The sequence below is a fragment of the Anopheles gambiae genome, chromosome 3 (genome assembly GCF_943734735.2).
Source record: "Anopheles gambiae chromosome 3, idAnoGambNW_F1_1, whole genome shotgun sequence".
NCBI classification, from domain to species: domain Eukaryota; kingdom Metazoa; phylum Arthropoda; class Insecta; order Diptera; family Culicidae; genus Anopheles; species Anopheles gambiae.
The window spans coordinates 46,455,121-46,482,843 of NC_064602.1; the positions used below are offsets into that span (position 1 = coordinate 46,455,121).

At 41.0% G+C, this 27,723-nt stretch overlaps 1 protein-coding gene across 3 annotated transcripts; it reads right to left on the minus strand.

Moving 5' to 3' along the window:
• Positions 1-4,126: 4,126 nt before the first annotated feature.
• Positions 4,127-27,723, minus strand: LOC1279398 (dual oxidase maturation factor 1). Of its 3 annotated transcripts, none has more exons than XM_319114.4 (10): positions 27,443-27,723; positions 25,467-26,191; positions 10,207-10,411; positions 7,433-7,490; positions 5,954-6,308; positions 5,668-5,879; positions 5,482-5,561; positions 5,289-5,410; positions 4,986-5,216; positions 4,127-4,900 (listed from the first exon to the last, which is right to left on the minus strand). In XM_319114.4, exons 3-10 carry the CDS (start codon positions 10,369-10,371, stop codon positions 4,858-4,860), a joined length of 1,266 nt encoding a protein of 421 aa, XP_319114.4. In that variant the 5' UTR covers positions 10,372-10,411; positions 25,467-26,191; positions 27,443-27,723; the 3' UTR covers positions 4,127-4,857. The 3 variants fall into 3 exon arrangements, with proteins under 3 accessions (XP_319114.4, XP_061511883.1, XP_061511881.1); XM_061655899.1 differs by having other exon boundaries at positions 25,467-26,188; positions 27,443-27,538; XM_061655897.1 differs by having other exon boundaries at positions 25,467-26,324; positions 27,443-27,488.

Below are 27,723 nucleotides of genomic sequence, written 5' to 3' on the forward strand. Positions count from 1 at the left end.
GTGGCGCTCTCTGTTGGTGGGATACCCCAACCAGTGGAGCTTCATCGCTTGGAGGAGAGCTTTCTCATTTCCTCTGTACTGTTGTATGGTTTCGCATTAAAGTTATGCATCGCTAGAACTAGAACGGCGATACGCTTGTTTAAATACTAAACTCCAACGGAAACCACCAGCACTGAAGCAAGTGAGATTTGAGTAATGGTCGTTGGTGTTGATACCCACGTATCTGACCACACGACCATTGATATAGATTTTTGCTCAGAAAGTTAGAGGGCTATATAGGTCATGATAAGATGAAACTTGTCGAAACACATTGCAAGAAAAGGATAGCAATATAATGATGAGTTGTAATACGCCATCTATTGATCAAACCAATGAAGCTGTGGAGCTTTCTTTTTTTTTCTATGGATATTCAATTTTCCAGTCGTTTAAGCTTAATCTGTGGCGCTTGGGAAAGCACTGTCAGTTTGGTGGGTTAAACCACACGGCCACAGAAGCGGCCACTTAAATGTTGTTAAAGTAAGTTTTTATACACGGGTTCATTTGCTCAACATGTTTCACCCCAAAATGTGATGAATTATGCAAAGGAAGCGAATAAACGTGTGGGCTTAATTTCGTTTGTTGTAAAACATATTTGTGTGTGTTTGTTTACTTGCTAATGGACTCATCCATTTCGCGGGTCAGTGCACAGTTTATAGATTTATCATATTGCCGAAGTTATGCTGTGATGTAAGTGAATGAGTTAAAGCAGCGGTCGGCAAACTTTTGAGGCAAAGGGCCAAATTTAGTAAATGATCTAAAGCCGTGAGTCAGGAGAATGCGGTTTTTCTATTATTGTGGTTTAATTATTACATTATATAATTTTAGAAACAAAATAATTTGTTGATTATATCAAGCAATGCGATTGGTATTATTGTTTTTTTCCTATAATTGTGTCGTCCAAGTATGGTTCAAAATTGATAATACCTACATAATTTTTTTTAATACACAAAAATATAAATCATAAAATTTTGTATGCGACCTTCATTTCGATAGTCTTATTGTAATGTGAAAAAAATGTTAATATTACACAACAGTTGCATTAAAAAATGGACAACAATTTACGATTTGTTATGGGTTTATCTTAACCTGCTCTAACAAAACGTTAATTTCACTTTCAGTAGTAGTATCCCATTAGTTAACAGACACATTTTGACACCTCTATCAGTCGAACTCTAGGCCGGTCTCGTAGTACAGTCGTCAACTCGTACGACTTAACAACATGCCCGTCATGGGTTCAAGCCTCAAATAGATCGTGCCGCCATACGTAGGATTGACTATCCTGCTATGGGGGGAAATCAATTAGTCACTGAAAGCCAAACCCACAAGAGGTAAAGGCAGGCCTTGACCGACAACGGTTGTTGAGCCAAAGAAGAAGAAGAATCAGTCGAACTCTAACCATGATGGCCAAAAAAGTGAATCAAAAGCGTGCGCGATCAAAGAATGGCACCCCGTAGCGTCCAAATTGGACTCCGTGCGGAAGTTTGTGGACGTCGTATATACCCGTTTTGGCATTTTGGTCGCCAACATCTTGGCACTATTAGGCAACAATCAAATCATCAAAAGAAAGTACAGGTTCATTTTTGAGGTTTCAAAAGAAGCTGAAATGAAGACAGAGGGATAAGTGGCTACATTACTGCGTTAGCTGGACTAGGATATTGATGCAACCCACCAAACAGTAATATAATACATGGGAAACATGAAGAAACAGATCAGGAATTAGAAATCGCATCCACTGGCTTCGCAGTGGCAAACAACAATTACGCGAAAACTCAATGCAATCATTCCTGGTGAATCTCGACAAAATTCGATATGACTCCCTTGTCCGCCTGGTCCAACATCCGTCACCTGTGTCCCATCGATTTGTTTTGCACCAACGTGATGCAAAAACTACTGTAACAATTTTGTAGCAAAAACTTAGGAGGAATTGATGAAAATCGAAGGTAGAACTTAAATCATGCATGTCTTCGTCCACCATGGTGAAAATTCCTAATAACTGACGAAAGGCAATTCGCAAAGTCTTTAATTTATTTGTGCAAATAATCTGAAATAATTCCCTTTCAACAGATGTAAAAGTAAAGAAATTCTCTCCTAGTTATTTTTCTACAGCCAGCTGAAAATGGCATATTTTCGTCACAGTCATTATCAGGTACACGGTGGCGGTGCAAATTATTTGCAATTATTTAAAGCATTGCAAATAAAAAAATATATTCTTACAATTTGTCTAAGTGTATCAAGTTTTCCAGGGAAGAACAATAACGTTGTCTCTATATTTTTCGAAACTCATATTTATGTACCCATAATATTTAACAGAGCAACCGAGGCCCTTAAGAAACATTAAATCGAATGCAAACTCAGAACCGTCCGAAGTCGCCGGAGCCGTCCAGAACCATTCGGAACCGTTGGATTCGTCGGTTGCCGCACGGAGCGGCAAGTCTGCAGTCGGAACTAGCTCCGATCGGTTCCACCGATTTTGACGATCTCAACGCCTCCGACTGCTGAGTAGAGGCTTCAGCCGGCTCCGGATTGATCCGAACTGCTCATAACACATTCGCCAATCTTTGTGAGTTCACACACCACGAATCTTTGTCGGATACAAATATCGTTGTTAGAAACTGGTGCTCTAACCAAAAAAGAGAGAACAAAGTGAATTTGTTAGGTAAGCACTGAGGGTGCACCAAAAAATTAGTTTATTTCTCTATTCTCCGTTATCTTCGCTCTTGGGTGTTTGTATCGCAATTGATCGTTTCCGCGGTTTTTCTGCCTTTTTAACTGCTTGCGCAAACACAAAACATCGCCTTAGCTGACAGTTTGTTGGAACCTTATAACAGTTTCCAACAATCGTAATTGAACCAAATTAATCAAAACATCACAAGTAAGAAATGCACAGTATACCACCATAAGACCTCTTGATACTTGCATGTAATCGAAAACTAATTTTCAAACAACACGAAAACACGACAATTCTCTCGGCCTGTAAAAAGATTGCAAATACGCGTACACAGCTTATTTCTGTTGTTCGCGAATCATTCCCCTTCTATCAGAAACAAGTGTAAAAAAAAAAACATTAGCCATTATTTTTGCGCTCACACACTACAAATAATCGTCGGGTAAAATTATCGTTATTTAACAAAATATTCCCTAAAATACAGGTTTTTGTTGAAAAAAAAAAATGCACAAAATATCACCAGAACACTTGGGCCTTGAAAAGCAGCAAAAAAAAGTGTAAAAACGATTACACGCGATTTTTCTCTCGATCTGTAGAAAGATTGTAAGTAAATATGTCGTAAGCTCGCTTATAGCTTGGTGTTCTCGAAAAAGATTCGCCAAAGGCCGCTAGACTGCCACTACATGAGTGAAAAAGTGTGTTTGACAGGTATTTCCTTGCAAAATATGCGATGTGCAAACGAACGGCTTATGAAAAATATCCTATTTTGATAATAAGTTTAATACAAATTGTTTGTTGCTTTGGAAATACGTTAATCATTGTCTAACAGAAAAGAAGTGCAAATAGAAAAATAACATCGCAAATTTGTAAATAACAAACGTTTCCAGATTTATAGCACGGAGTGCAAAAAGTCATATTGTTTAAAAATGCAGATTTGAAGCAGTATTTAATATAAATATTGGGGTATATATTTATTCTCTACTTTGCGGCCCGCAAATCTCTGAAAATGAGTACTTGCGGTCCTCTGGTTAAATGAGTTTGATACCACGGTGCTATACCATAGGACTGACTATATTTCATTATTCTCACTAAGTTATTTGATTTATTTTTTAACCAAGATATTTTTACAACAACAAGTGGCCGGATACCCCAGACTAGCTTTTAAATTAATCCTTCAAAGATAGGGCTTTTATTATTCAGATAATTTCTCAATTGTTTCTTTACTTAACTTATGACTTAAATTAAAATGATTGAAATTTAATTTCAAATGATTCAAGCTTATAGTTTGTGACTTATAACAATTTACGAAAGTACTTCCTTTTGGTGTACATTTTACCTTCCGAAAAGCATAATAAACAAGACAACCGAAAAAATAGCTGACACCAATCTCCATGTAAAAAACGCATACACACTTCAGAAACCTGTAGTTCAAATCTGACTTTTATTCCATTTCGTCCATTTGCGCTGATTTTTTTTTTGGTGCAGATTTATCGTCAAGAAATAGTTTACAATCTTCCTTACGTTACTAACAAACCATACGGTCTTACAATGCAATGATTAACATAGATCCGCGCTATAAGCGCTTTCGTTTCGCTTTGTGCTACGCATTACTGAAACTGCTACATCGCTAACACTGGTAGAGGAACAATAAATAACTTAAAATTGATCAGCCCTCGGTTCGGTTTCGGATTATTTCTCCTTTGCGTTTTATCTGTCTCAATCACATCGCGAGTAGCAAAATCTAGATAACACGAGGCGTCCTTACAAATGAATGCATCAAGTCGGGTTTAGGCGGCTCCGTATCAACCGTCTCCTCTTCTACATTAAAACTTTCACGACTAAGAATAAAACTTATGTGTCAAACTCCATCCGGAATACGATCCCCGTTCACTAAGCATTTGCCAATTTTCTTAATTATTCACGCCACAGATGAAAGGACGTTGGTAGGGCACAGAGTTACAAATGAAGGGGGTGTTTGTTTGTTAAAAGTGCATCGATAAAATACACCAGTGTCATCATTGACCATGTGGGAGGTTTGTGTACACTCTTATAAATATCACAAAAGATCATCACGCATAAAGACGGTACTCTGCTCTATCGTCTCGCTCTATGCGATCACTATCCAAGACACTAGATGGCGTACCTTCTGGGCTCTACCAGTTGGAAATTTCTCGCGTACGTTCTAGCGGAGGTTTCCTAAAAAGTGGTTAGAAACGAAACACGAGTGAAATGAGTGATAAAGATCGTTTCAAATGCGGTTAATATGTGTGTGTGTTCTTACGGTAGCATTCGCGAGAGGGCCACTTTGTGGAGCGATTGAGACATGGCAGCAGCGGATGCAATGCTGGATGTGGAGTCCTGCGAAATCGTACGCTGGATACCTTGAGGAGGCGTTTGCTGAGCCCGCCGGAACGGATAACGCCACGGAGATTTGGGAACATCGTGCTGGAATCCACGGTTTTCAATGCCCATCTTATCCGTGTGTTGATCACGAGTCTTTGAAGATAGACGTCTACATGCAAGGGAAATGAAATTTCCGTTCAATTCATTTTGAATAGCAAAATTTACTCGAACAGCTAGTTACCTCAGGATGCGAGATCCCAGACCGGGAGGCTCTTCAAGGCCCTTGCTGTTGCGTTTACGATATCTAACGTCATGAGACTCCTCCAGAATCACGTGCCGATCATATGGCGTGTCATAGTATACCTTAAAATGTACGCAAAGAGAGTTGAGTGTGTGAGAAACATTCTTTAAAAGTAAACATCGTTTTGCCTTACCTCCAATATGGTGGAAAAGCGATGAGGCCACACAAGATCAATGATGGAAATGACTAATCCGATCGCGAAGCATAACACTCCTGGAAAATAAGAAAACGAAACACACACACACACATATACATGAGTCTGATGAAACGGAGCTACCCAGGGTCGGTCAAGCAGGCGTTGAAAAAGGGTAGAACTTACCAGCGATGAGTACGAGATAGAAGCACCAGCCGAGATGGAAATCGATTCGTGCCCCTTCGATAACGATCGTCAGCGGACGCTTCGGAAGCATGGAGCTGTAGCCGATGCTGGCCCCTATCAGCAGTGCACCGGTCAGGGTCATCGTGTAGGCACCGTAGCGAGGTACCGCGACCAGCAGCAGATTCATCAGGAGCCACGCGGCAAACGATGCCCTAGAAAGTGGAAGCAGTACAAATTGAATGTCACACCGAATTGAGTGTTTCGCGCATCGCGCACAATACAGTACCATAGCAGAATGCTGGCATAGTAACCGGCGGCCCGGTACTGGCCGCCCCAGGCGAACCCTTCCTGGCCGAGGCTGAAGTACTCTGCCACCGTCAGTATCGGGTAGGGTAGTCCGCGCTGCAGTGCATCGCGGTAGGAGTTGCCCATATCGTTCGCCTGATTCCAGCTGAATCGCTCGTTGAAATCAATGTCCGGCGGTGTCCAGTTGCCGAGCGGTAGCGCCGTCAGGGTGATGTTGATGTGCATCAGCCCGATGTGCGCACCGATACGGGCGGGCAGCTTCTCCCGCGAGAATGCACGGTACGGTGCAACGATCGTCGATTGGGCCACATGCCAGCCGGAGCCAAGGCGACTTACTGCGCGGTTGGAGGTTGGAAGTCGTCGGGGTCACGAGATGCACAGCAGTCGAAACGGCAACAAACAAACAAACAAACGCACAAGGAAGGAGAGCCGAGAAGTTAAGATCTTGGTTAGTTTCGTTTAGTGTTTTAGTGCCCGGGGCCCGCGTGACCTTGGTGCGGAAATGGTCACATTCTGCGGTAGCGATTGTAAGCTGATTGTTCCGGTCCGGTCGAAACCTAACTCCTACTACTGCTGCTACGTGTGGAAGAAGCTATTGGCTGTTTAAGCTGCTGATGAGTCGCTTTTGCGAACTGTTTTTCTTCTTGTTGTGGGTTGTTTTTGCGAATCCCATTCAACCGTTTCCTCTTCCACCCGCTCGATGTGATTTTATTTTAGCTCATTAACAACGGCAACAACTTTTAGAGTGCTGGTTTTTGGGGGGAACAAAAAGTAATACGCACAAAAACTGGCGACTCATTTAAGTCGACAAAAAATACTTCAAATCCCGACACAGCTTAAGAGCAAGTAACACGGACCAGCGAAAAGGCGCACATCCGGGCATAGAATAAAGTTGCTGTGGAAATGAGATTTAAGCATTGTAAGCGATGGTATCTTTGATCATTGTGGCAAATGTTGAGCACCGAGGGAAGCCCGCCTAGCTCACCATGAAGGAAGAAGTGACGATCGTTTTATGCTTGATGCTTAACCATGGCTAGAGCAAGACAAAGTTGCAACCCTAACCTGATGTTTCATTGTGCTGTTCGCAACAACGGTTTCAGTGAAATATTAATTAATGAGCGGAGTCTGCCTGCGTGAGAGTATTAGCAGCTAGGAAGGAAATGGTATAAAGGCTGTACAGCACACAGGATATGGCTGATAAGCTTGAATTTAGCACTACCATCTGCATTTTTGAGGTGAAAAATAGTTCTAAAATTGTAATTTAAACAGAATTGTTTAACCATGTCAAAATAATTATCTAACAAGGCGCTAATATCAATAGATATTTAAGATATTGCATGGAAGATGGCAAAAGAGCGACTTTAGAGACTAAATATCAATATCAAGTTTTTGTTTCCTAAAACAACTGCTCCTACAACATTAGTTTACATATACACTATTTACACTATTTTTTGCTTACCTAATATGACTAGTCCAACAAACAGACTTAAGGTAACGGTAGTGAAAGTTGTAAATTTCTGTAGAAAAAAAAGAAGAAAACGTAAATAATAACACCACGAATTAAATACATTTGTCTTTAAGCCATAATCACCCAAGGATATATCAATTAAAAGAGTATGCTTGCACCGATGTTATTAATTGAATGCGTTAGGTGCATTTGTGTAAGGTACAAATTATAAATCTCTTGCCCACACACGCCTCGATATAACCATACACAGTCGGTACAAATAAATCACTTAACCCGTATGTTTCTCGATTGCAGCTTCTAATCGTGCAATAAATCAACCAAAGCGATCAATTTAGCGCAACCCTAGTAAGCAGCATTTAACCTGCCTCTGCTACTGTTTGCGCCCATTTAAAATTCCGCCCAAACCGGGCGAAAACAGAGACAGCGAGAGAGAGAGAGAGAGAGAGAGAGAGAGAGATCGTAGACCAAAAAAAAGGGAAAGAAAATCTGTAAAACACTAACCCACGGAGGAATGCGTTTCAGCTTTCTATGTTAACAAATGTTTGCAAACATCAATTTATTGGCCATCAATCAAACACCGAATCGCGCCGGGTGCAAATCACTGACCGGTGGAGACGAATTGAGCGACGTGATCGGCTCTGCCGGTCAGTGCGTGACCAATCGCGGTAGTTTGTGGGACCAAACTGTGGGAGGTTTGATCATAACGTGCCGAAATTCACGCGCTTACCGCATGCACTGGCTGGATGGTTGGTTTGCTGCAACCGGGACGAGATCGATCGGTTACCCCTTGTAATCCTAAATGAACTGGCAGGAACAGTCGTGAGCGCAACGTGCAACATCGCCAACACGGCGCACGGTAATAATAATTTCTCGACATGAATTTATGCCGCATCTCATTAAACCCATTAAAATATCTTCCAAAAACGGGCACCCTTTGCGGACCACCGTGAAGCGGTGTGGGCTGTTTGGCTAGTGCAGTCTAACAAACGTTGGTACAATAATATCGAGCATTGCGTTAGTTTGCACTTGCGCGACGGTACGCTACGGGCGGAAAAGTAGCGTGCAAAAACCTGGCAAGGTTGAGGCGATCGTGCAATAGCTTGTAGTTGACGATCGAATTGTTTACCTTTGGCATGGGGCTTTTTACGACGCCAAATATTGATCCACGATAAAACACTCTGCTTGAAATGGTTAAGCGTACGGTGTAATGTAGCGTGTGCAGTTGTTTGAAGAGATCAGGAATCGGCTGCCCACAAGAATATTTCAAGTATGAGTGATAAAAAAATTTGATGTTATTTCATTTTATTTCACCTTTTCAAATTTGAACCTCAATGCAATGAATGTTGCGTATGACGAATTAACAATATTGAGTTTCTGGTTGTATAACAGTTGTATAGTATCTGAATACAAGTTTAAAAGATTTGACAGTTGTGTATGGAACGAGCAATAGAAATTGAATAATAGAAACCCTTCTGGTAAAAATTAAAACGTCTTTCATCTCGCAAGCCAAAAATAAAGAACGTATTGTAATGTACTGAGCAATTTACAGGGGTTTCCAAGTCAATTTCGAATAAGTACATCATTACAGGGTTTTGCAAGTCACTTTCTAATGTGCACACAATTATTCACCGCATCGAAGACAGCAAGTTTTTCAACTGCAGTTAATTGGTTTATTTACTTCAAAATGAAATTTCAGTTTTAACACATGATTTTCAACACATAACAAAGAACTTCCAAACTATTATTATTGAAACAGAAAAGGAGCCGGTGGTTATACAGTCGTTAACTCTTACGACGTAACAACATGCCCATCATGGGTTCGAGTCCCTAGTAGATCGTACCCCCTTACGTAGGACTGACTATCCTGCTATGGTAAGAATAAGTCACTGAAAGCCAAGCTCACTTCACTAGTGGGTACAGGCAGGCTTTGACCGGCAGCGGTGTTGTGCCAAAGAAGAAGATTATTGAAATTAAATATCAGATTGATGTGGATTAACATCTTGCACGCGGTGAATAACAATCCACATCAATCTGATGTTTCATTTCCATCGTAATAATTTCTTCAGCATGATTTTCAACAAGACTCATGCTGGATTGAGCTTGACAGTTCTTTTTAATGTGTTGAAAACCATGTGTCAAAACTGAAATTTCATTTTGAAGCAAATAACCCATTTCACAGCGGTTGAAAAACATCTTCGATGCGGTGAATAATTATGTGCACATTAGAAAGTGACTTGGAAAACCCTGTAACAATGTTTACACTCGAATTTGTGATGCAAATACAACATTTGGAGCTGTTAAAACATCTTGCAAGCAATAAAACATTTTGTTAATATTTTAAATTGGTTCGGAAAACCATTTAAATGCATATTGACCAAAGAAATATGTTTGAAAATTAGTAAGAAATGAAAGGATCATTTAGAAAAATACAGTCACTTCTGTGCCTTCATCTGGTGCAATCAATCCTTGGTTGGGTTAATGTTTTTTTGAAGACGCTCGAGAGCACCCAATATTTGACCCCAAGTATTCATAAAGAGTTATTAGTAGAATAGATAAGAAGAAAATATTGGCAATTTAGTAGATCTGGCATGATGATGCAACGGATAATTTTCGCCCATAATATTTCTTATAAAATGTTCCTCCCATTTTAAGAATTTTCCATGAAAAATTAAGCTTTTTAACTACTAGCTTTAATTTTACAGTGTTTAGCAAACATTTCAACACATCGATTTGATATGTGCGTTACAGCATCTCCACCTACATACCTGCTTCCTTACACCCGGGAAAATGACCAGAAACGCCAAATACACGGTGGCGAACATCACACAAACCGCCACGATGGAGACATCGCCCGTGACGGGGGTACGATTAGAGAACGAGTAAAGCGTTGGCGCTCCGTCATCGCGGAACGCGTCAAACCAGCCCTTCATTGTTTAAAGGGTTCCTATTTTGAATAACGTCTGTGGAGACCTGCGGAACGAGAAGAGGGAAAAAGAGAGAATGTTACTGAAAAATATGCAAAAACGAAACACGGATGAAGGCATTTGAGAGGCAAAGGCAAAATTGCACCACAAGTCGGTGTATTAGATAACGGGTTTAGGGTTTAGCGGTGGTACCATACATTATGACACCCATTGCGAAGAAACAATACCCCGGAAGAACACTAACACAGCTTGGGGAACCCTTAGCGATTTGCACCTGTAGAAAACGGTGTAGATAAAAGTGTTCAGCCCATGTTGGCAGCAGGTGAGGACAGTTAAACAGGAGGCAAATATAATTAGTCGTTTTAAATAATTGGACTTTTGGTTGAGTTTCCTTGTTCGGGGACGAGTTGACGTATCGTGGACGTGAACGTACTTTCTCGAGTTAAAACGGATTACTAGTGCACACAGTAATTGTACGTAATGGAAAGTAAGAAATAATTTAAAAAAAGTATTAATATAAGAATTTTCTCATTAACGACGAGCAAAAAAAAAACTACTTCAAAATAGAAACAACATCATCGAACCAACGCAAAGAAGCAATAGAAACCAAGAAGAAGCATGACATATAGTGATGACATGTATCTCATTTATCAGATGCTCACTTATCTCATCTAACGTCTCTCAGCACTTGCGGAGGTAAAACGGGCTGTGTTTTTTATGCGGAATTTCAAAATATCATTACTCATGCCCACAATCTACAACAACCACCCACGTAACTGTTAATAATGCGGGGAGTGCTGGTTTGTATGCGAGTGAAACATATATTAAACGATCAGCGATCATGCATTATTCTGTTGAAAGATGTGCGTAGAGTACAAGAAGGTACGTCACAAAGTGAAATATTTGAATTTTTTAAATGATATTCTTTTTTAAACATTTACTAAAAGCACTGCTAAGTTATGTACTACTATACATCTCCTTCCTCCCTCCTTTAATGTACCACCATGAGAACATAGAACTGCAGCATTCAAAACGAAGTGAGCTTGCATTCGAAAATGCACCTCACTATACAGCTATGGCCAAATTGTGCACAATTGAATCCGTTACAATTGCAACGTTTACTTGCACCAGCCACATGTGTGCCCGTGCACAATGTCGGTGACGCATATGTTGCCGGTGGGGTAATTGGTAATTGTGTGTGTGTATAGCTTGCAAAACTATTCCGTAACCAAACAGGGCCACTGATTTCCGCCAAGAAGTTAGGATGTTGTTGCTGTTGTTGTGTGCATGTGTTTATTATGGTGTGATAGTAACTGGATTCTCGAGCTTATATCTTACGGACAACCGCTATTGCAATATCATTTTAGGCTAGCTTTAGGCAGGTTGTACATATTTTGCTCGTATTGTTTGCCAACTTGAGAGGGATTGTGTCTCGCTGTTCTAAATACTGTTTCGTTGTAGAATGATAGTAATTTATGATCTACTAAGAGGTATAAGAAATGAAGTAAGCTGAAAAAATAACAGAATACTAGGGTAACTGTACCAGTATTCAGCAGTGTACCTGTTTTCGGCAGGATACCTAAAAACGTGTAATTACGCAAAAACGCGTTGACAATAGTCTCCACACATATTTTTTAAATAGAGATACAATCATTTGTTATTCATATACGAAGTTTCACATGATTTCCTTGCATATTTTTACAAAATATCAAACAAAATGTGCAGAGTTCAACATGTTTCGGCAGATTTGCTGTCAGCCAATAGTTCAGCAGGTTTCATTATTAGGAGAACCAGAGCACTAAAATAATGAAAGTGTAGTTTTTAGGAAAGATTATATGCTTGTAGAATTTATTCTAGCCCGTTTAGAATTTAAAAATTACGAAAAACACGTTAATTATTCACTTTAAATACTGCCGAAAATAGGTACACGGTATACAGTCAGTCCCAAAAGGATTCGTAAAGTATTCCTTGGTAAAATTGGATTTTTGGCCATTAAACCGCTTCTTTCGTTTGATAAACCGTCAAGTATGGCTGCTTATATGGCAGTTAGTCACACAATTAGTGTCAGAAAAATGGCCAAACTCTGATCAAATTAAGGAACAATGCCTATCACACATTTTGTAACCTTCAAAAATGGGTAGGATAGGTTATGCATAAGTTAAAGATACGATTTTCGCCATCATGCTCCAATCATTTAAGTCCCCCACCTTTAGAGCCTCTCTGACCGCTTGAAGTGCAATTGAAACAACAGAAATGCATTAATTTAGAAGGAAGTCACCAGCAGATTGATAATAATAAATTTAATTCACGTCTACGTAGTGTTTGTCCAGTGTAAATAATTAAAAAGCTAGATGGACGAATACTTTTTGCGTTCCCATCAAATGACTTTTTTTTATGTATTTTGGTTGCTATTGCACTATGCTTATTTTTTGCAAAACGTGTGTATTGATGGTCCCTTTATCAAACCTCATCATTACTTTTATCGCCCCATACGTATTGCGGCCATAATTCGCATTTTTCTGTGAAATATTCAGCTAGACGAATACTTTTTAGACTGACTGTATGTTGATTTTTGACAGATCAATGCTATGAGCTCCTGCCGAAACTTGGAACAATAACACACTTTTGATTTTGCTAAATAATCATTTAAAACTTGATTAGAACACTACAAAGCGTATGTCGACACATAAAATCACATTTTTTGTATCAAATATCACCAATTTCACTGTAAATAATCCAATAACTTGAGAGGAAAATAATAATTCGTGAGCCAGTACTCTATAGCCGTCAGGTAGTCTTATTTCTTCAATGCCTACTTTGTTTGTAACGTAAATCAAAATGACTGTAAAAATTGCCCGCAAAATACCCAAAATGGGCAACATAAAATTAATAATTTAAGTACTTTTCAATACCAATCTTAGAAAAGTGAGAGATTAAAACTGTTTCAAACATTTTTGTCTACCTTTTGACATTAATTAAAACATTTACCGACCCGTATTCGCGTTGCCGAAAATAGGAGCAAAGCCTGCCGAAAATAGGACCAAACTGCCCAAAATGGGAACAAAAACGGTGTTCGCATTTTCACGAATTTCTCTAAAAAATACATTTCAATCGGCAAATAACAAATAGCACAACATAATACGATAGTTTATCGTTCAAAATAATATTACTTTCATGTAAAATAATAAAAATTGTAAGTGTACCAGCAGTTTTTGTGAAACTGCTGCACTAACCTGCCCAATACTGGTACATGTACCCTAGTAATGATTATTAAATTATTAGAAATATTCAGGGCTTTTAGTCTACGCTTTTAGTTAATCATAAATTGTGTTAATGCTTGAGATATTTCATTTAAGTTTTAACTATGAACACATATTTTTAACACGTTTAATGGTTATCGTCACAAAAATATCAAGTGAAAATTTCGTTTAGCTCATTGCTAAACACTTAACTACATAATGAATTGTATAACAGGCAGCAATAACGTTGGCTTGTTATATCGTTTACGATTGGTCAACAAGTTTGAAACGCTACCAAATCATCTCAATCATATAATTTTTCTCCTATAGTGAACGTTTGAAATTAATGCAATCCATCTGCAATAGCATTGCATTTTTGTTTCAATCTCAAGGAAAAACTCCTCATTGATCTTCGTTTGCCAAAATGGCTTTTGCATCATTGCTGCCATGCGCTGCACTGATTGATAGTTATTTGACTATGGTTGATTCAATTATGAACGGTTACCGGGAATATTTATGCCGTTGCTGTTACGATCAAGTATATAAATTATTTTTTCTAGTAAATTTCCATTAAAGTTGTATATTTAAAAATCACATCTTTAAACATTATCCACACATTTGCTTAAACAAACCATCGTTACGTTGAGCAAAAAAGACAACGCAACAGCTAAAAGGAGGTCAGCGCTTTATAATCTCATAAAACAATGAATATCATTTGTTACGATGCTATTAATCACCTTCCCTCACATGGCTTGTACAGTGGCCCTTACAAAATATAACAACGATATAGATGGACATAACTTTTCCAACCCAATTCATAGCATCGTATTGAACTTTCGGCTAAAGGTTACGTTTCAACAGTTGCGGCAAAGCGTCCGATCCCTCGCCGTCCGAAGCTACATGTGCAGCAGCTTGGGAAGACATTTACTGAATCAATGACTTGATCTTTGGCGTTGAAGCGTTAGACGCCGCGAAGAAAATGAGATTTCTGATGAGACCATCTGCTGATGTGCAACAATTTGAAAAGTTTTGATATGGCTTAGTGGGGTGCAGTAGATGGAGTACGGGTTAACAAAAGTGAGCCTAAGAGACTGGCATTAGACAGGTCAGGTTGTAAGTAGCAATCTTCTAGCAGTGATTGCTACCGGCGCTTGCATTGCAGAAAGGAAGCTTAATTCATTCCCACCGCACAGGAAATGCTTATAAATGCGTAGAGTTAACAAAACTGTAGAAGGTGTGAAGCTATTTTGAGGTAAGAGTCGATCGTTCGGTTGTATGATTACACACTTGGAAGTAAATGAACCGTGTCATTTCCGTTGGTGAGTAATCTCGAGGATTTATTGTGCATTTGGTTCGAGTAATATTAAGTTCGGTGCAGTTTGTGGGTAGATATGTGAGTCTCTACAATGTCGTGGTTCCATTCTCATTGGAAAATTGAGTACTAATAAGCTTACGGAATAACAGCGCTTTTAACATTTTTAATTTATTTAAAATTCAATTTAAATTAATTTTTGCATGATACATATAACAATTTTATATAACTAATGATTTTTATTCATCTATGCTAATAAATATAACCAACGCAAAATCGATGGTTCCATGATACTTCATTCGATTTTTTATTTGAAAGACATGCAAAGCATAACAAAATAAGCAAGTAATTATCAGGTCCGCTGTCTACAGATTATGCTGAGTCAATGGCCCTACACTAAGCTACCTGATCCATCGCCTATAAGCGCATCAAGATGATTCGCAGCTTCTTGACATGTTGCCTATTCACTGATACGTCAAATTTAAATATCGTGATGGTACCATAAAAAAACATTATCAAGGTCATCCACAACTTATCGGCAAAACTAAGGTCGAAGAGCTGGAAAGATCGACTATTCTTGATGCTTGTTTGGCCCGGTAATTTGCTATGCTTACAACGTTCAACAGACGTCCCACAACATTTTGAATTTGATGGAGGATGCTAGATCAGTTTTTATACTTTGTTTTTGTCTTCCTATATTACAAAGTTCATCGATTTCGTAAAATACATACTCAAGGATAAGGATTCGTCAGTTCGAAGTAGTTGAGTGTGCACTATTAAGTGGCCAGTAACCTGTAAAGGCATATAAAATTAACCCTACTGCCATTGACCCTTGCGAACGATCGATACGTTTCTGCTTTCGCAGATGCAGCCACTGAATATCTGAAGTCCGCTATGCTGATGGCCCTGATGTGGCGTATGCGTCACCACTGCGTTCGGTCAAGCGGATTTATGAATATTTACACGTGCGTTGTCTCGAGACGGATTCGGGTTGTTTTGTTGAGTCGTTTGCGTACAAAAAAAACACAGCCTACCATGTGTCACAGCATTGCAGCGACTGTGACGGGGCTCGCACTATTCAGCGTACGAATGGTGTCCGGTTTTACCATTCGCTTGACGATCGGTTCCTTTTACGGACGGAAAGGACACAAATTGCATCCGTAGTGGGGCTCTTGCGCAGGTTGGGTGGGGGAGAATGGCCAAGAAAAATGTGACTACCGGCGCCGTTGACATTCGCCGAGGATAACCACATACCGGTGGAAGCGTGTTGAGGTGATAGCAGGAAATAACGCACGACAGCTTGAATAGGGTTGGGAATTTCGCGTTTCATGCAAAATATCCAACCAATTACAAAAGGAATCTAGACGTGTGAATTGTGTTTTTGTTTCAAATCATTTTGGTTTGGTGATGAACATGCAGATTGTCACGTGTTAAAAAGGGTATAATTATGATACAATGTAATCATAAAATTATAACAGTTAATTAGCATATAGTTTTAATTCTGTTGCATGATCAGACTGAAATCAATTATTTCACAAAAACCAACTTCAATCAACAAATTATCACTGTCTGAGCGTTAAAACAAACTGTGATATTATTCATTAAAGTGCAAAACCTTGAACTCTAGCAGCTAGCCTTCGACTGGGCCACGATCGTCATCCATATTATCAATGCGAAGTAAACATAAACACACTTGCACAAACGTACATACACACATACACACAGAAACATGCATTCTGACTGCAAGTATCTATGCTTGCTGCATTACGGTAGCAGTAGTAGCTTAACGACAGCAATCAACGAAGGACAGTCACGTAATATTAAATCACAAATCGATTCGACACGATGATACTGCTGAACGTAGCTGGAGCAACCAGCGTGCGACCCACTCAGTACAGGTTCATAATTATCCCTAGCTGATGAACGGAAAAGCCCTGCGAAGGGCAGGTGACTTAAAACGCTAAGTGCACAACCAGTACTACCGGTGGCTCTTGCGGACCCCTGTCCGGCCCTGCCTTTGAACGAGAGATAAGTGTATTAGTAAGCGTAGGACGGTTACCATTGCCACTGCACCTAATCCCTACTGCTCGGGAGGGTAACACTGGCAACACTTCTACCTTTTAGAAGCACTAAACGAAGGGTTATAATTGACATTTTCCTTCGCAGGTGTACGCAATGCCTCAAGTTTACTTCGGACCCACTACGATGTACACTGACCCTAAGCGGAGTGGCGATGTACATCATACATTAGGTCGTTTGATTAAATACATGTTATGTGCGCGCTCGTTTACTTGCTCTTGCTAATTACTTCCTACCACACCGTAGATCTGGAGAAGTTGCAGAGTGTAAGATAGATGATATATGGGCGCTATTTAAGAGCGAGCATCCACAGTTATCGCCTACACGTGAGTAGTAGGACGTGAAGAGTGCATGTTTGCTCTTTGTAACGTACTTAGCAACTTGTACAAAGTAAAATGTAATTCTAAAAGGGTAGATAGATGTAGGGTTGTACAATTTAGCGGGTTTAGTTATACAGGGCAAGAAAATTACTACTACATATGAAGAACCTGGTTTGAATGGGAATATGAACCTGCCTTGCTTTGAAGAGGCTATTTGTATAAGCCACGGCATTGAGACACAACGATTTTTCAAATATCATTCCTATGTCAGAATTTTGATTACAACAACGTAACTGTTTTGGTGTGTATGCGGCACATGAATAAACAGCACCAGTTTAACGCGTGTACCTTGGAGGACCATCGAGAACTTCATTTTACGATACGCCTCGCAGCGACAACAACACTTCAACGTTCGCGATCGTGTAGTTCTTGTTTGGTATGTAACGGGCACGTAGCGGGAGAACGTGCTGGTCATATTTCCGCATACGCAGTACCATCGTACCAGGCTCGGCTGGTCAGCTTTACCGATCGGAAACCCTAACAACAAAAAGTTAAACGTCCCTCTCAATGGCAAGCGGACAAGCGGACGTACACACTCGCCGTAACCTTCAAACACTGTTCGAGGGGCGCAGCTAGTGTTGCGGTTGTCGAGCGCCGACAGTTCACTGGACGTTGGTTATTTTCTTGGGGTTCGATTATGATTTATGATTCGAACGGAGTTCGAATGGGGCAATGGAATTCGAGCAGTGATTGAAATTATTAATTCCGGTTGTGTGCGCAGACAGAGAGAGCGCGTTAGCTATAGCCATCACGCCTCACGGTATTACATCCCATAATTATTCGCCTGCCAAAGTACATATCTGCGCTAACACGTGCAAGATGCTTGGTGCTAGTAGCATTTTTCCTCCCAAGGAGGAAAATATACACTGGTGGACATAAAAATAGGAACTTTTTTCTGTGACCGAAAGACATAGTTCTTGTCAGAAATATTTGGTAGCCCTGAAAAGGACTGTTTAAGTGGTTGTTGGGAGGAGGTGTTGCGGTGTTCCACAGAGCGAAAACACATTCTAACGGTCAATGTGGTGACCGTAAATCGCTATCACTTCCTGACAGCGTTTGGCCATATCGCCGATGAGCTTACGGCATTCGCTTCTGGGTATGCGTTTCCACATAACCTTGCAGCGTGTCCATAGATCATCGGCTGAACGTGCAGGCTGGTTCTTTAGCTGATGCTTGCGAGTTGACCACAGATTTTCAATCGGGTTGAGGTCAGGACTCAACGCAGGCCACGGTAGAACTTGCACATCCTTTATTCCACATCCAAAAATTTTTTTCCTATTTTTATGTCCACCAGTGTACCTCCCCCTACACAGCATCTGTCCTTCGGCGGGAATCAGAACACAGGCAACATACGACCATGGACGGGAAATGTCAGATCGCAATTCGTAACGGCAATCTTTACGACCGAGATTTCCCCGTGACGGAATGGTTTCACAATGGTCCACACTAGTAGCTTGTTCGGAGTGTTCGGGCTTGTATTTCTCAATGGGAAGTGTATAAATTATTTGGCTAGCAAATTGGTGAACGTTGTGGCCCGATCAATCCCCAGTCGTCGGCTCACATATCCATTTCATGGCGGTGCTGGTTCCTTTCGGTGGCGCTGGCTGAAATAACCGTGGCTTCAAGCTTAAACACTACCCATGCACGACAATCGGCCGGGTTTGATTGAATTGCAAAAGATTAAATGGAATATGGCGAAAATATCTGCTCGCAGCGTTGCAATGATACACCCAGTACCTGCCGAAGGAAGTTCAAAGCGGGATAGAGCTTAATTTACGGTTTTTGCAGTGCGGGGGCACCCCCTTCACTGCTTCTTTCAATTTGCTAGTAAAAGGCACGACAACGGAAACGGTGGCACGGTCAGGTTATGAGTTATGGATCAATTCCGGCAAAAGTTAAACGGTGTTGGAAGTGTTCGAGTTTGGTGGATTTATGCTTTCAATTTGAATGGCGAAGAGCAGTGTGAGTTGGATTGAAGCGCTTTACCAAATGTTGAGGATTAAATCACCAATTTTTTTCAAACGATTTAAACGATTTTCAAACAACAAAGATTAAGTACAACTAACTACAGCTGTTGATGTTTGCCTGCTCACACAACGCCTGTATCTTGCTGTAGAAGAAGTTTCAAAGCACAATCAAAACGAATTTGGCTGTCTTTCTGGAGCGAGACATTGACAGTTGATAATTTCATTTGCGGTTAGATCGATTGAGATACACGTCTTGAGGCACACAACCCAACCACGCTCAATGGTGAAAAATTGCCACAAAAAACGGTTTGTACAAAGCGATCTTGTGCACAATCATCCCACCGTGGGTTATTTATTCATCGTTTATTCTTGAGCCTCCGGAGCACCTAGACGACACGAAAAGCTAAGCTTCATCTACTGCTTCTTCGTCTTCTTTGGGTCTGATTTCTTCAACGTTAATAGCCCATCGGCACGTCCCGCTGAGAAGGACCAACAATTTGACTTACCCTCCTCCATAGGTTTTAACCGGTCGATTATCGTTTTGCGATGATATATCGTGTTTTCGAGCGGTTCGGCAGCCTCCCCGTGGACTGATCGCTTCAAATTAGGGCTCCATTTGTTCGCTCTGCGACCGATCGGAGGCAAAATAAACAAAAGTAATTAATTATCGATTCATTTTTCTAGCCCTGCGGGGCTACCTTCCCCGTAGTCTGGTTTGGTTGCCTTCCCCGTTCAAACGAACCAAGCTGGTGGGCAAGTTTTGGTCCCAAAATGTATGATGTAAGCTGTATCTCGCAGCTACGACAAACGATGGCGCCCCGTTTGTGGCAAGCATTTGCGTTTCAAGCGATAGGAGTGAAACTTGCAGTTACACAATGCGTTCGATTTGGAGCCCAGTTGCACTAACATTTAGAGAGAGGGAGAGAAAAAAATCGAGCGATGCACACTCGCTTTTTATCGGTTACTTCACACCAAACTTTCCCTGCGTAGGAATGCCGGGATCGCGGTTAGAAGAACTGCTCCTAGTCGCGTCGAGTCGAAACGTTTCACACCGCGTCGTCACCATTGGCCGTTTCGAGACGATCTTCAAGACGCATCGAACCGAGTCGTAAAGTCTCGCACTGTCGCAATCCATCGATCGTGACCAATCATCCTTATTTTTCGTACCGATCGTGACAGCGATTTAATTTATGTGCCCGTTGTGCCAGCTTTTTTCTCACTTCTGACGAAAATGATTCGTGTCCTGAAACGTTCACCGTCAAGTATTAGGGCCGCTTTTTTACCATACTAAAAATATGCTCTCCTTCATTTTACCGTCCTGCGTCTCGATTGAGACGAGTTCAGCCGCTGGTATGGCATCTAGGGTGACCGATTTTACGGTAACGCTTCTTGGAGCGACAACCGTTTTGCTGCTGCTGCTACTGATGGTGATAAATAAAGTTACATTCGGTGACAAAATAGTGCTCCATAATGAGGTATCAGATTTTATTGCTGCAAAGCTACCGATTGTAGGCCATTAAGAGGAGGAAGGTTGAAAGGTTGGTAAATGTATTTAATACTGTTAGCATGACATTTTCAAGTGTATGATAATTAATCGAAAAAAAGATACAGTACAGTTCAGATTAAAACACAACGTCCACAATGATGTTGTTACCGTAAAATTCCAACACGAAAAATTGATAATGTAATAACAATCAAATACTGTCAACAGAGGGCGCTGCTCAACACCAATCCAAAGCAGTAAAGTAAATAAGTTTGCCACAGAGTAGCATTTTACAACTTTCTTATTGAAAATTGCCACCAAATATGGTCAGGCACCATATAAAGACAATCGGTGGAAAATTTAAGATATCTGTGAATAAAGGTGTAGCAAGATAACTGCGCACAAACCAACGCGTAATGAGGTGTCACATGTAACGGCGCGTAATCGGTACAATAAATGATCCAATTAGATTCCAATTTCATGTTCTATCTCAACGAGGAAGCCATACCACATAAAACCTTGCAAAGTGTATTGCTCTTGGTTGTTTTCATTCATGCAGCATTTTGATTACCCCTTTACGCATGCATGTACCCGATTCAATTACATGCCTCCCCGCCGTTACTACCGGTTGATGACGCTGGTACAGTTGGCGCCAACTGAATGGAGAATTTGTATGCCATTCGGCACGCAAATTTCATTTCGGACAGATTTCGATTCGCGGTGGTTCAGTAAATTTGGCAAGTTAACCTTCATGGCCGCGTGCAGTTGAATGTACCATGCGTACCGGGTAGGAAAACAGTTACTTCGGTTTGGTTGGTAACAGTATTCTCACCTTTGTAGTTTATTGAACTGATTTTAATGATTATTGGAATATTTTCCTATTCGGGAACGCTTATTTAAAGTGTCCAAAATGAAACGCGATTTAAATTAAATATCATGTTTATGTTGGATGTGTGTGGATCATATCATTTAGATAGCGTTAATAGTGAAACTCAATTAATGTTCAAAATCATCATCCTTAATTGGACAAAAACCCACATATATACACATACACATATTGAAAAGCATGAATGTATCGATGTACGATATCATGGTTAATGCGAGATTAGCTTTATGTCAATTTATAGGAGCATTAATCTCGACTCTACGCCTGGTCACGGTACGCCAACGAACGCCTAAAGGTGTTGTGCTTGGGAAGGTTTTGATGCTTGCGGAGGAACTCCGATTTGATTGGTGTTTAAAGACATGAATCTGCATAAATATGTATTCATGACACTGGCCAGCACTATAATCGAAAAAAAAACAACATCGAATGAAGCCCTCCTCCTAGCCCTCCACCACCGGCACTTATGGTGAAACCCCATTGCACGGTTCACTCGTGGATGCATATACGGTTCATGTTTTATTGATGAGCTGCCCGTACGGAGCTGCTCTAAAGTGTGCCGAGAACATGATGAGTAGTCACCGCTGTGTTCCCTTTTCGGTTTAGTGTTTGAACAGTGATTTTGCCATCTTTTATTTGTTTGAATGTGCATCAAAAGGTTGTAAATTGCGCTGCGTTTATCCCTTAGAACATTAGGATGAGCGGCGTAGTGCAGCTTAGCGAATATAAGTTAGCGAATGGTTGCGTATTTTTCAATGAGCATTCCAATACCTAAGGTCACTGGATGGTTGGTGGTGATGGCGGTGGAAGCCTTGGTCAAGAAGATACTACTGAGAACCCTACCATAGGCTACGATTTAGCTTTATTGTAGTCGCCATCACCAGATGAATCTAACATTTGATTTTCATAATTTGAAATGGTGATACATAACTAAATGTCTGATATGGGACACGTTTTTTTTTTAAGAATATTTTGTGTAATTACATAAAATTAAAAGAAAAAAGACAACATATTTCCGCACAATACAAAAACAAAAACTGGTTAAAACTGACTACACAAAGAACGCTGAGCCTTTAGCTTTTAAATGGCTGATCATAAATCCAAAAAGATGAAACGTCTATGCAGACTAGCGCGGCAAGAACGCGGCTAGAAAATCCTCCCCGTAAACCGATTTCGGTCGAGCTTTTGTGCGCAAAAAATGGTGCTAATGCGCAGTCGAAGCCATTGAATGTGTGCCGTGGTCTTTTAAGCAGAAGATTCCCACCATTTGCCACCGTCCGAAACTGTGGCTTTGATGGTGAGCTGCGATGATTTGTGGTTACGAACCAACGACAACCGGCAATACGCTGAATAGGTGATGTTCTTGTCATCTATTGTTAAACACGTCGCTGAACAGCAGCTTAGCATTGGGCTAGTGCGTGTAAGACACAAACAAACAAACCAACACACACACACAGACACGCAAAAGCGTCCAACCATGCCGATTGTTGAGTTAAAATTCAGCTGTAAGCAAAACAAATCGCCTTATAACTGACAAAGTTGTACTGACTCTCTCGTCTTCGTAAGACCGTCGTCAGTGGAAATGATGAAGAATTTTTCTTCACCGTGTCTTCCTCACATGTGGTTGAGTAGGGGCTTGGGAGAATGGGCATAATTCAATTAAATCCCCCCGACAATCACAGCTCAGGAGATGGAGACGCAACACCAACCGTCACGCTACTGGTGGTAGTAGTTGGTTGATTACCATTTTCCAGCAACTCCTGGTTACTGGCCACTGGTGTGGTGCTTATTAAGCCACCACTAGACGTCTCATTTGAAATTTTAATGAAACACTCCAGCGCGAACAATCTTCGCTTCGACCGTTTGTCCAACGGCTTAGCCCTGGGCTGAATAATACTGCACTACGGGAAGAGAACGAACGAGCGTACGTACGAACAAAAGCGTCTCTTGCAGCTGGCCAGGGTCAGAAAAATTAATCATGAACTTAGGGTAACACGGCTTATGGGCGAAGTTAGGTTGGCTGGTGCTACTGGCTTTACAACTTTACAATTGGATGCGGAAAGGACCTAAAGTGTGCCACTGGTCCATGATGGACTCGGTGAGCTACTACGTATCGAAATGCATTGAATAACGGTCATGGCAGTTTGTATTTTGTGGCAATAAGTTCTAAAGGATTGAGTTCAAGGATTTTACATTATTAATGACCTTTTATCTAATTTTGTTTTAATAAATCTGAAATAATTTTTGCATGTGCGTAAGCACATGTAATTGTACTGTATAGCTTTGATCTACATGTTTATCAATGGTACATGTTAAATCAATTTTTATTAATATTTTATAGACAAAAATTAAGCCAAAAGTTTGATGTAAAAGTGCTGGAGACACAATTTTATTCAGTTTATAAATTCACTCTTCGTTCCATCGATATCTATAGATTTACATCGATTTACTGCTAAAATTGTGTTTTAATAATATAGGATAGTTTTTTTCCAGAATCGGCAGAACATTACAAAAAAGTTGTAGTTCTTCTTGTTATTATTTCATAAATACATCTACCACCATGGTCATATGTATTATTTTGAACATTCTTTAACAAAACGTCACGATACGTGTTCTCTGCATCAATTATCAGGAAAACTGAGTGCAAAGTTCATCACGAATTTTAAAAACTTAACATGCGCCCTATTTTAATTATCTGGTTTCATAATTTTCTACTTCATGCCAACTACACTCTGTAACTGCAGCGCGATGATGAATACACCATTTCCGTGCATCGAAATACCCGCATCCGAGCGTGTTTCACCACAGGAAAGTTTCTTAACGCCTCTGTACGTGCGATTCAGTGCCGCCACCTTCGCCCGGCGGCTGGCATTGCGAGCGCAGCGTGCGCTACCGGTCAGGCAGGAAGCTCGAAGTACGGCGCAACCTTTAGCTGATGTAAATGTGGCGTGAACGAATCTGCTTTACACATCTCATCTCCCTCCACTTCCTCCGGCAGCTCTCTGGCGCCGTGAAGTGAGCGCACGTGTATATATGTGTGTGCGTGTATGTAAGCGAGTGTGGAAATGGTGATGGAGTAGCAAACGTAAGAAAAGAACGCTTGCAAGCTTTGTTAAATCCAAGGGCTGCTACTACTAAAAACGAGGAAGCGCCTATGTGGGCACTATTTCGCTGAGTGCCTTTGTGAGCGTTTAACAGGAACGCTAGGAATCTATTACTTCACACTCAATACATAAACTTTCGTAACATAATTCTGGCATCCAAAGGGAAGCTGGTACTGTTTGTGCTTTTACTCTTCGGTTCACGGCACATCGGGCAACTCGAACAAACGTACCGCGCCACAAGCATGTAGGACAACTTTGGACGAGCTATTAAGAAAAACACTCATAAACCGCTGTTGAGGTTACGTCAACAGCCCACGCAGACGTCGGCGCCGCCATCGTCGAACGCTTTTGTTGCGACGTTTCGATGCCTTTGAAGTTCATTTATTGCTCGTTAGATAAACAGAGCCCTCGATCGCATAATTAATATCAATCCTTCTCTGCGGGAGAAGACCAAAACAAAACAAAAAAAATACCGATCACCTCGACAAATAATCGCGTGCATCATCTTTCAGTGATTCCCTGGCGCCCTGCACGTGCGCTAGCCAATAAAACAGCAACACTTCAGCACGAACAAGCAACTACACAATGGCTTACAGACTCTCTAGCGTCCCAGCAATGGCGCGTTAGTGGCGAAAAAAGCGAACATTTACTTACCACACGCTACAGTTAGGAGATGTTTCCACGGTGTGCTTTACAGCCGGCAGAAAAGCTGCGTCTTTTGCGGGGGAACTTGACACCGTGACTGTTGTGCCGTCTGCTGTGATCGTGGTGGAACGTCGTTGTCTTCGCGGTGGAATTATTCAACCATCGGTGGCTCGTCCCGTTCGGCAGATCCGTTCCCGGGAGCGTACTCTTCTGCTATAATTGACCGTTTGATGCTGCTTGGCTAGGTCGTCGAGCAAATAATATGGCGCACTTGGAAGGAATTCTGTCACAAAATCAGTTCACTCACGTGCACTAGCAGACTCTTCTCCTGTCGTATTGCAAAGAGCCGTGCCGTCGAGTATGTTTTGTGTTGGGATGGAAAAGAGCAGAACTCCTCTGATGAAGATGATAATACTGCCACTGAAACGGCGCGCGCAAATGCACTACGCGAAACTACAACACATCCACCGTCAAACGGACACCTTTTGAGAAGACACACACGGGTACAACCACGAACGGCACACTACACACGGCTTTGGCACTCACAAATCAGCCTCCTGAGATCGCGGTTGCAGTGGTCGAATCACGTTTACATAATCACAAACACACTGCGCGTTTGGTGCTTAGAGAAGCGCTTTCTCTGGACGCTCTCTATCTGCTCAATTTATCTCTCGCCTTATCTCACACCCGTTTACCGCCTAACAGCTATTTCACACTTTTGTACGTGCATACTACTAAAGGAATAAAAGTATAGATGCTTTAGTACTATAAATATTCACTCACTTTCGTTGCGGATGGTGGTTGGTGTAGTATGTACACTAATAAATGCAAAGTGCAAACGACACAGAGTACCTTATCAAGCTCCTCCTTTGTAGTTTAATTACAGTAAAAAGGATAAAGTGTTATACGGAGGTCTCTATTATTCTTTTTTCGTAGCACGATAAGTAATTTAAATTTTGATGAAATGAATTTTATTACAACATTTATATACTCATAAATATTAAACTAAAACATCACCAGTAGCATCACCATTTACGACGTACACACATAGCCCACAAATGGCTCTCCTTAAGCATTGCACCATCCCACTTGGTTCGCGTTTATTTTCACTTTCTATGAACACGTTTCTTCGGCTTCGATTTCGTTCGCACTGCAACACCACAAACCCCAGTGCATACATTTCTTTCTCGTATGTGCGTTTTCGCTTTCAACCTTTCGAGTTTGCAGAACGGACCAAAACATAGACAAAGCTCCACCACGCTTGCCCGTACCCCGGGTTGTGTGCCCGTTTTTATTTTCATTTTTTACATTAACGGAAAACGGAGAAAGGAAGCGGCCAGAAAATCCAAAACAGACAAATTGTGTCCGAACCGAACCGAGTGTTGAGTAATATAACGGGTTCGCGATACCAACTGGGTACTGGGCGCGGGTTGGCTGTTGCCTGTTTGGCACGCAATGTTACATCGTTTGGTGAAATTATTTAATCGCTAACGAATCGGGACGGCTGGAGTGTATGCTCCTGCCCCGCCGTATTCTCCGGTAAACCGGATAAAAGAAAGTGAACGCTCAGAGATGATAACTATCGCAGCAACGGCGCGTTACAGTGGCCGCGATGCGCCGCGTGGTAATGTTAGCCCGGAAGAGGTGCACCAGAGCGGAAATATGTGTGTCAGTGGAATGGTGTGCAGTGAAAAAGGAACTTCAATTTCGTTTTGTGAACGAAATTTTATGTAATACTTTTTTGAGCACTGAAAGTAGTTTGTTGATGTAACGCAAATACTTGGTATGATAAATACAGAGATAATAATATCACAAACAATTTTCACATTAATGTCGACGAGTAATTTTAGAATTTTATCACAATTCAATCATTTAAAATCACATCATTATTGTTACAGTGCACTCTCGAAATTAATAAAATAATATATCAACCATCCCATCAACCAAACAATCAAAACAACATCAAAAACCGTCTGCAAACTAACCGTAACTACACACAGGTTGCTTCCGACGCAAGCGAATGTTCTGTTCAAACTGAAATATGCTCCCTCTCGGACGAAATGTTTTGTGTGCGGATTACTTCACGCTCAGCGGCCCGATCCACCACCTATAATAACAACCGACAACGAAGCAACACACACACATAAGCACCGTCATCTGGCAGTAACGCGTAGATCGTTCATCCGTTGTTGTTGTTGTTGGGAAGGTGCCACCGGGCGGTTGGTGGCGATCGTCAACGTAACCGAACGCTGGCGCGGTAACGGCA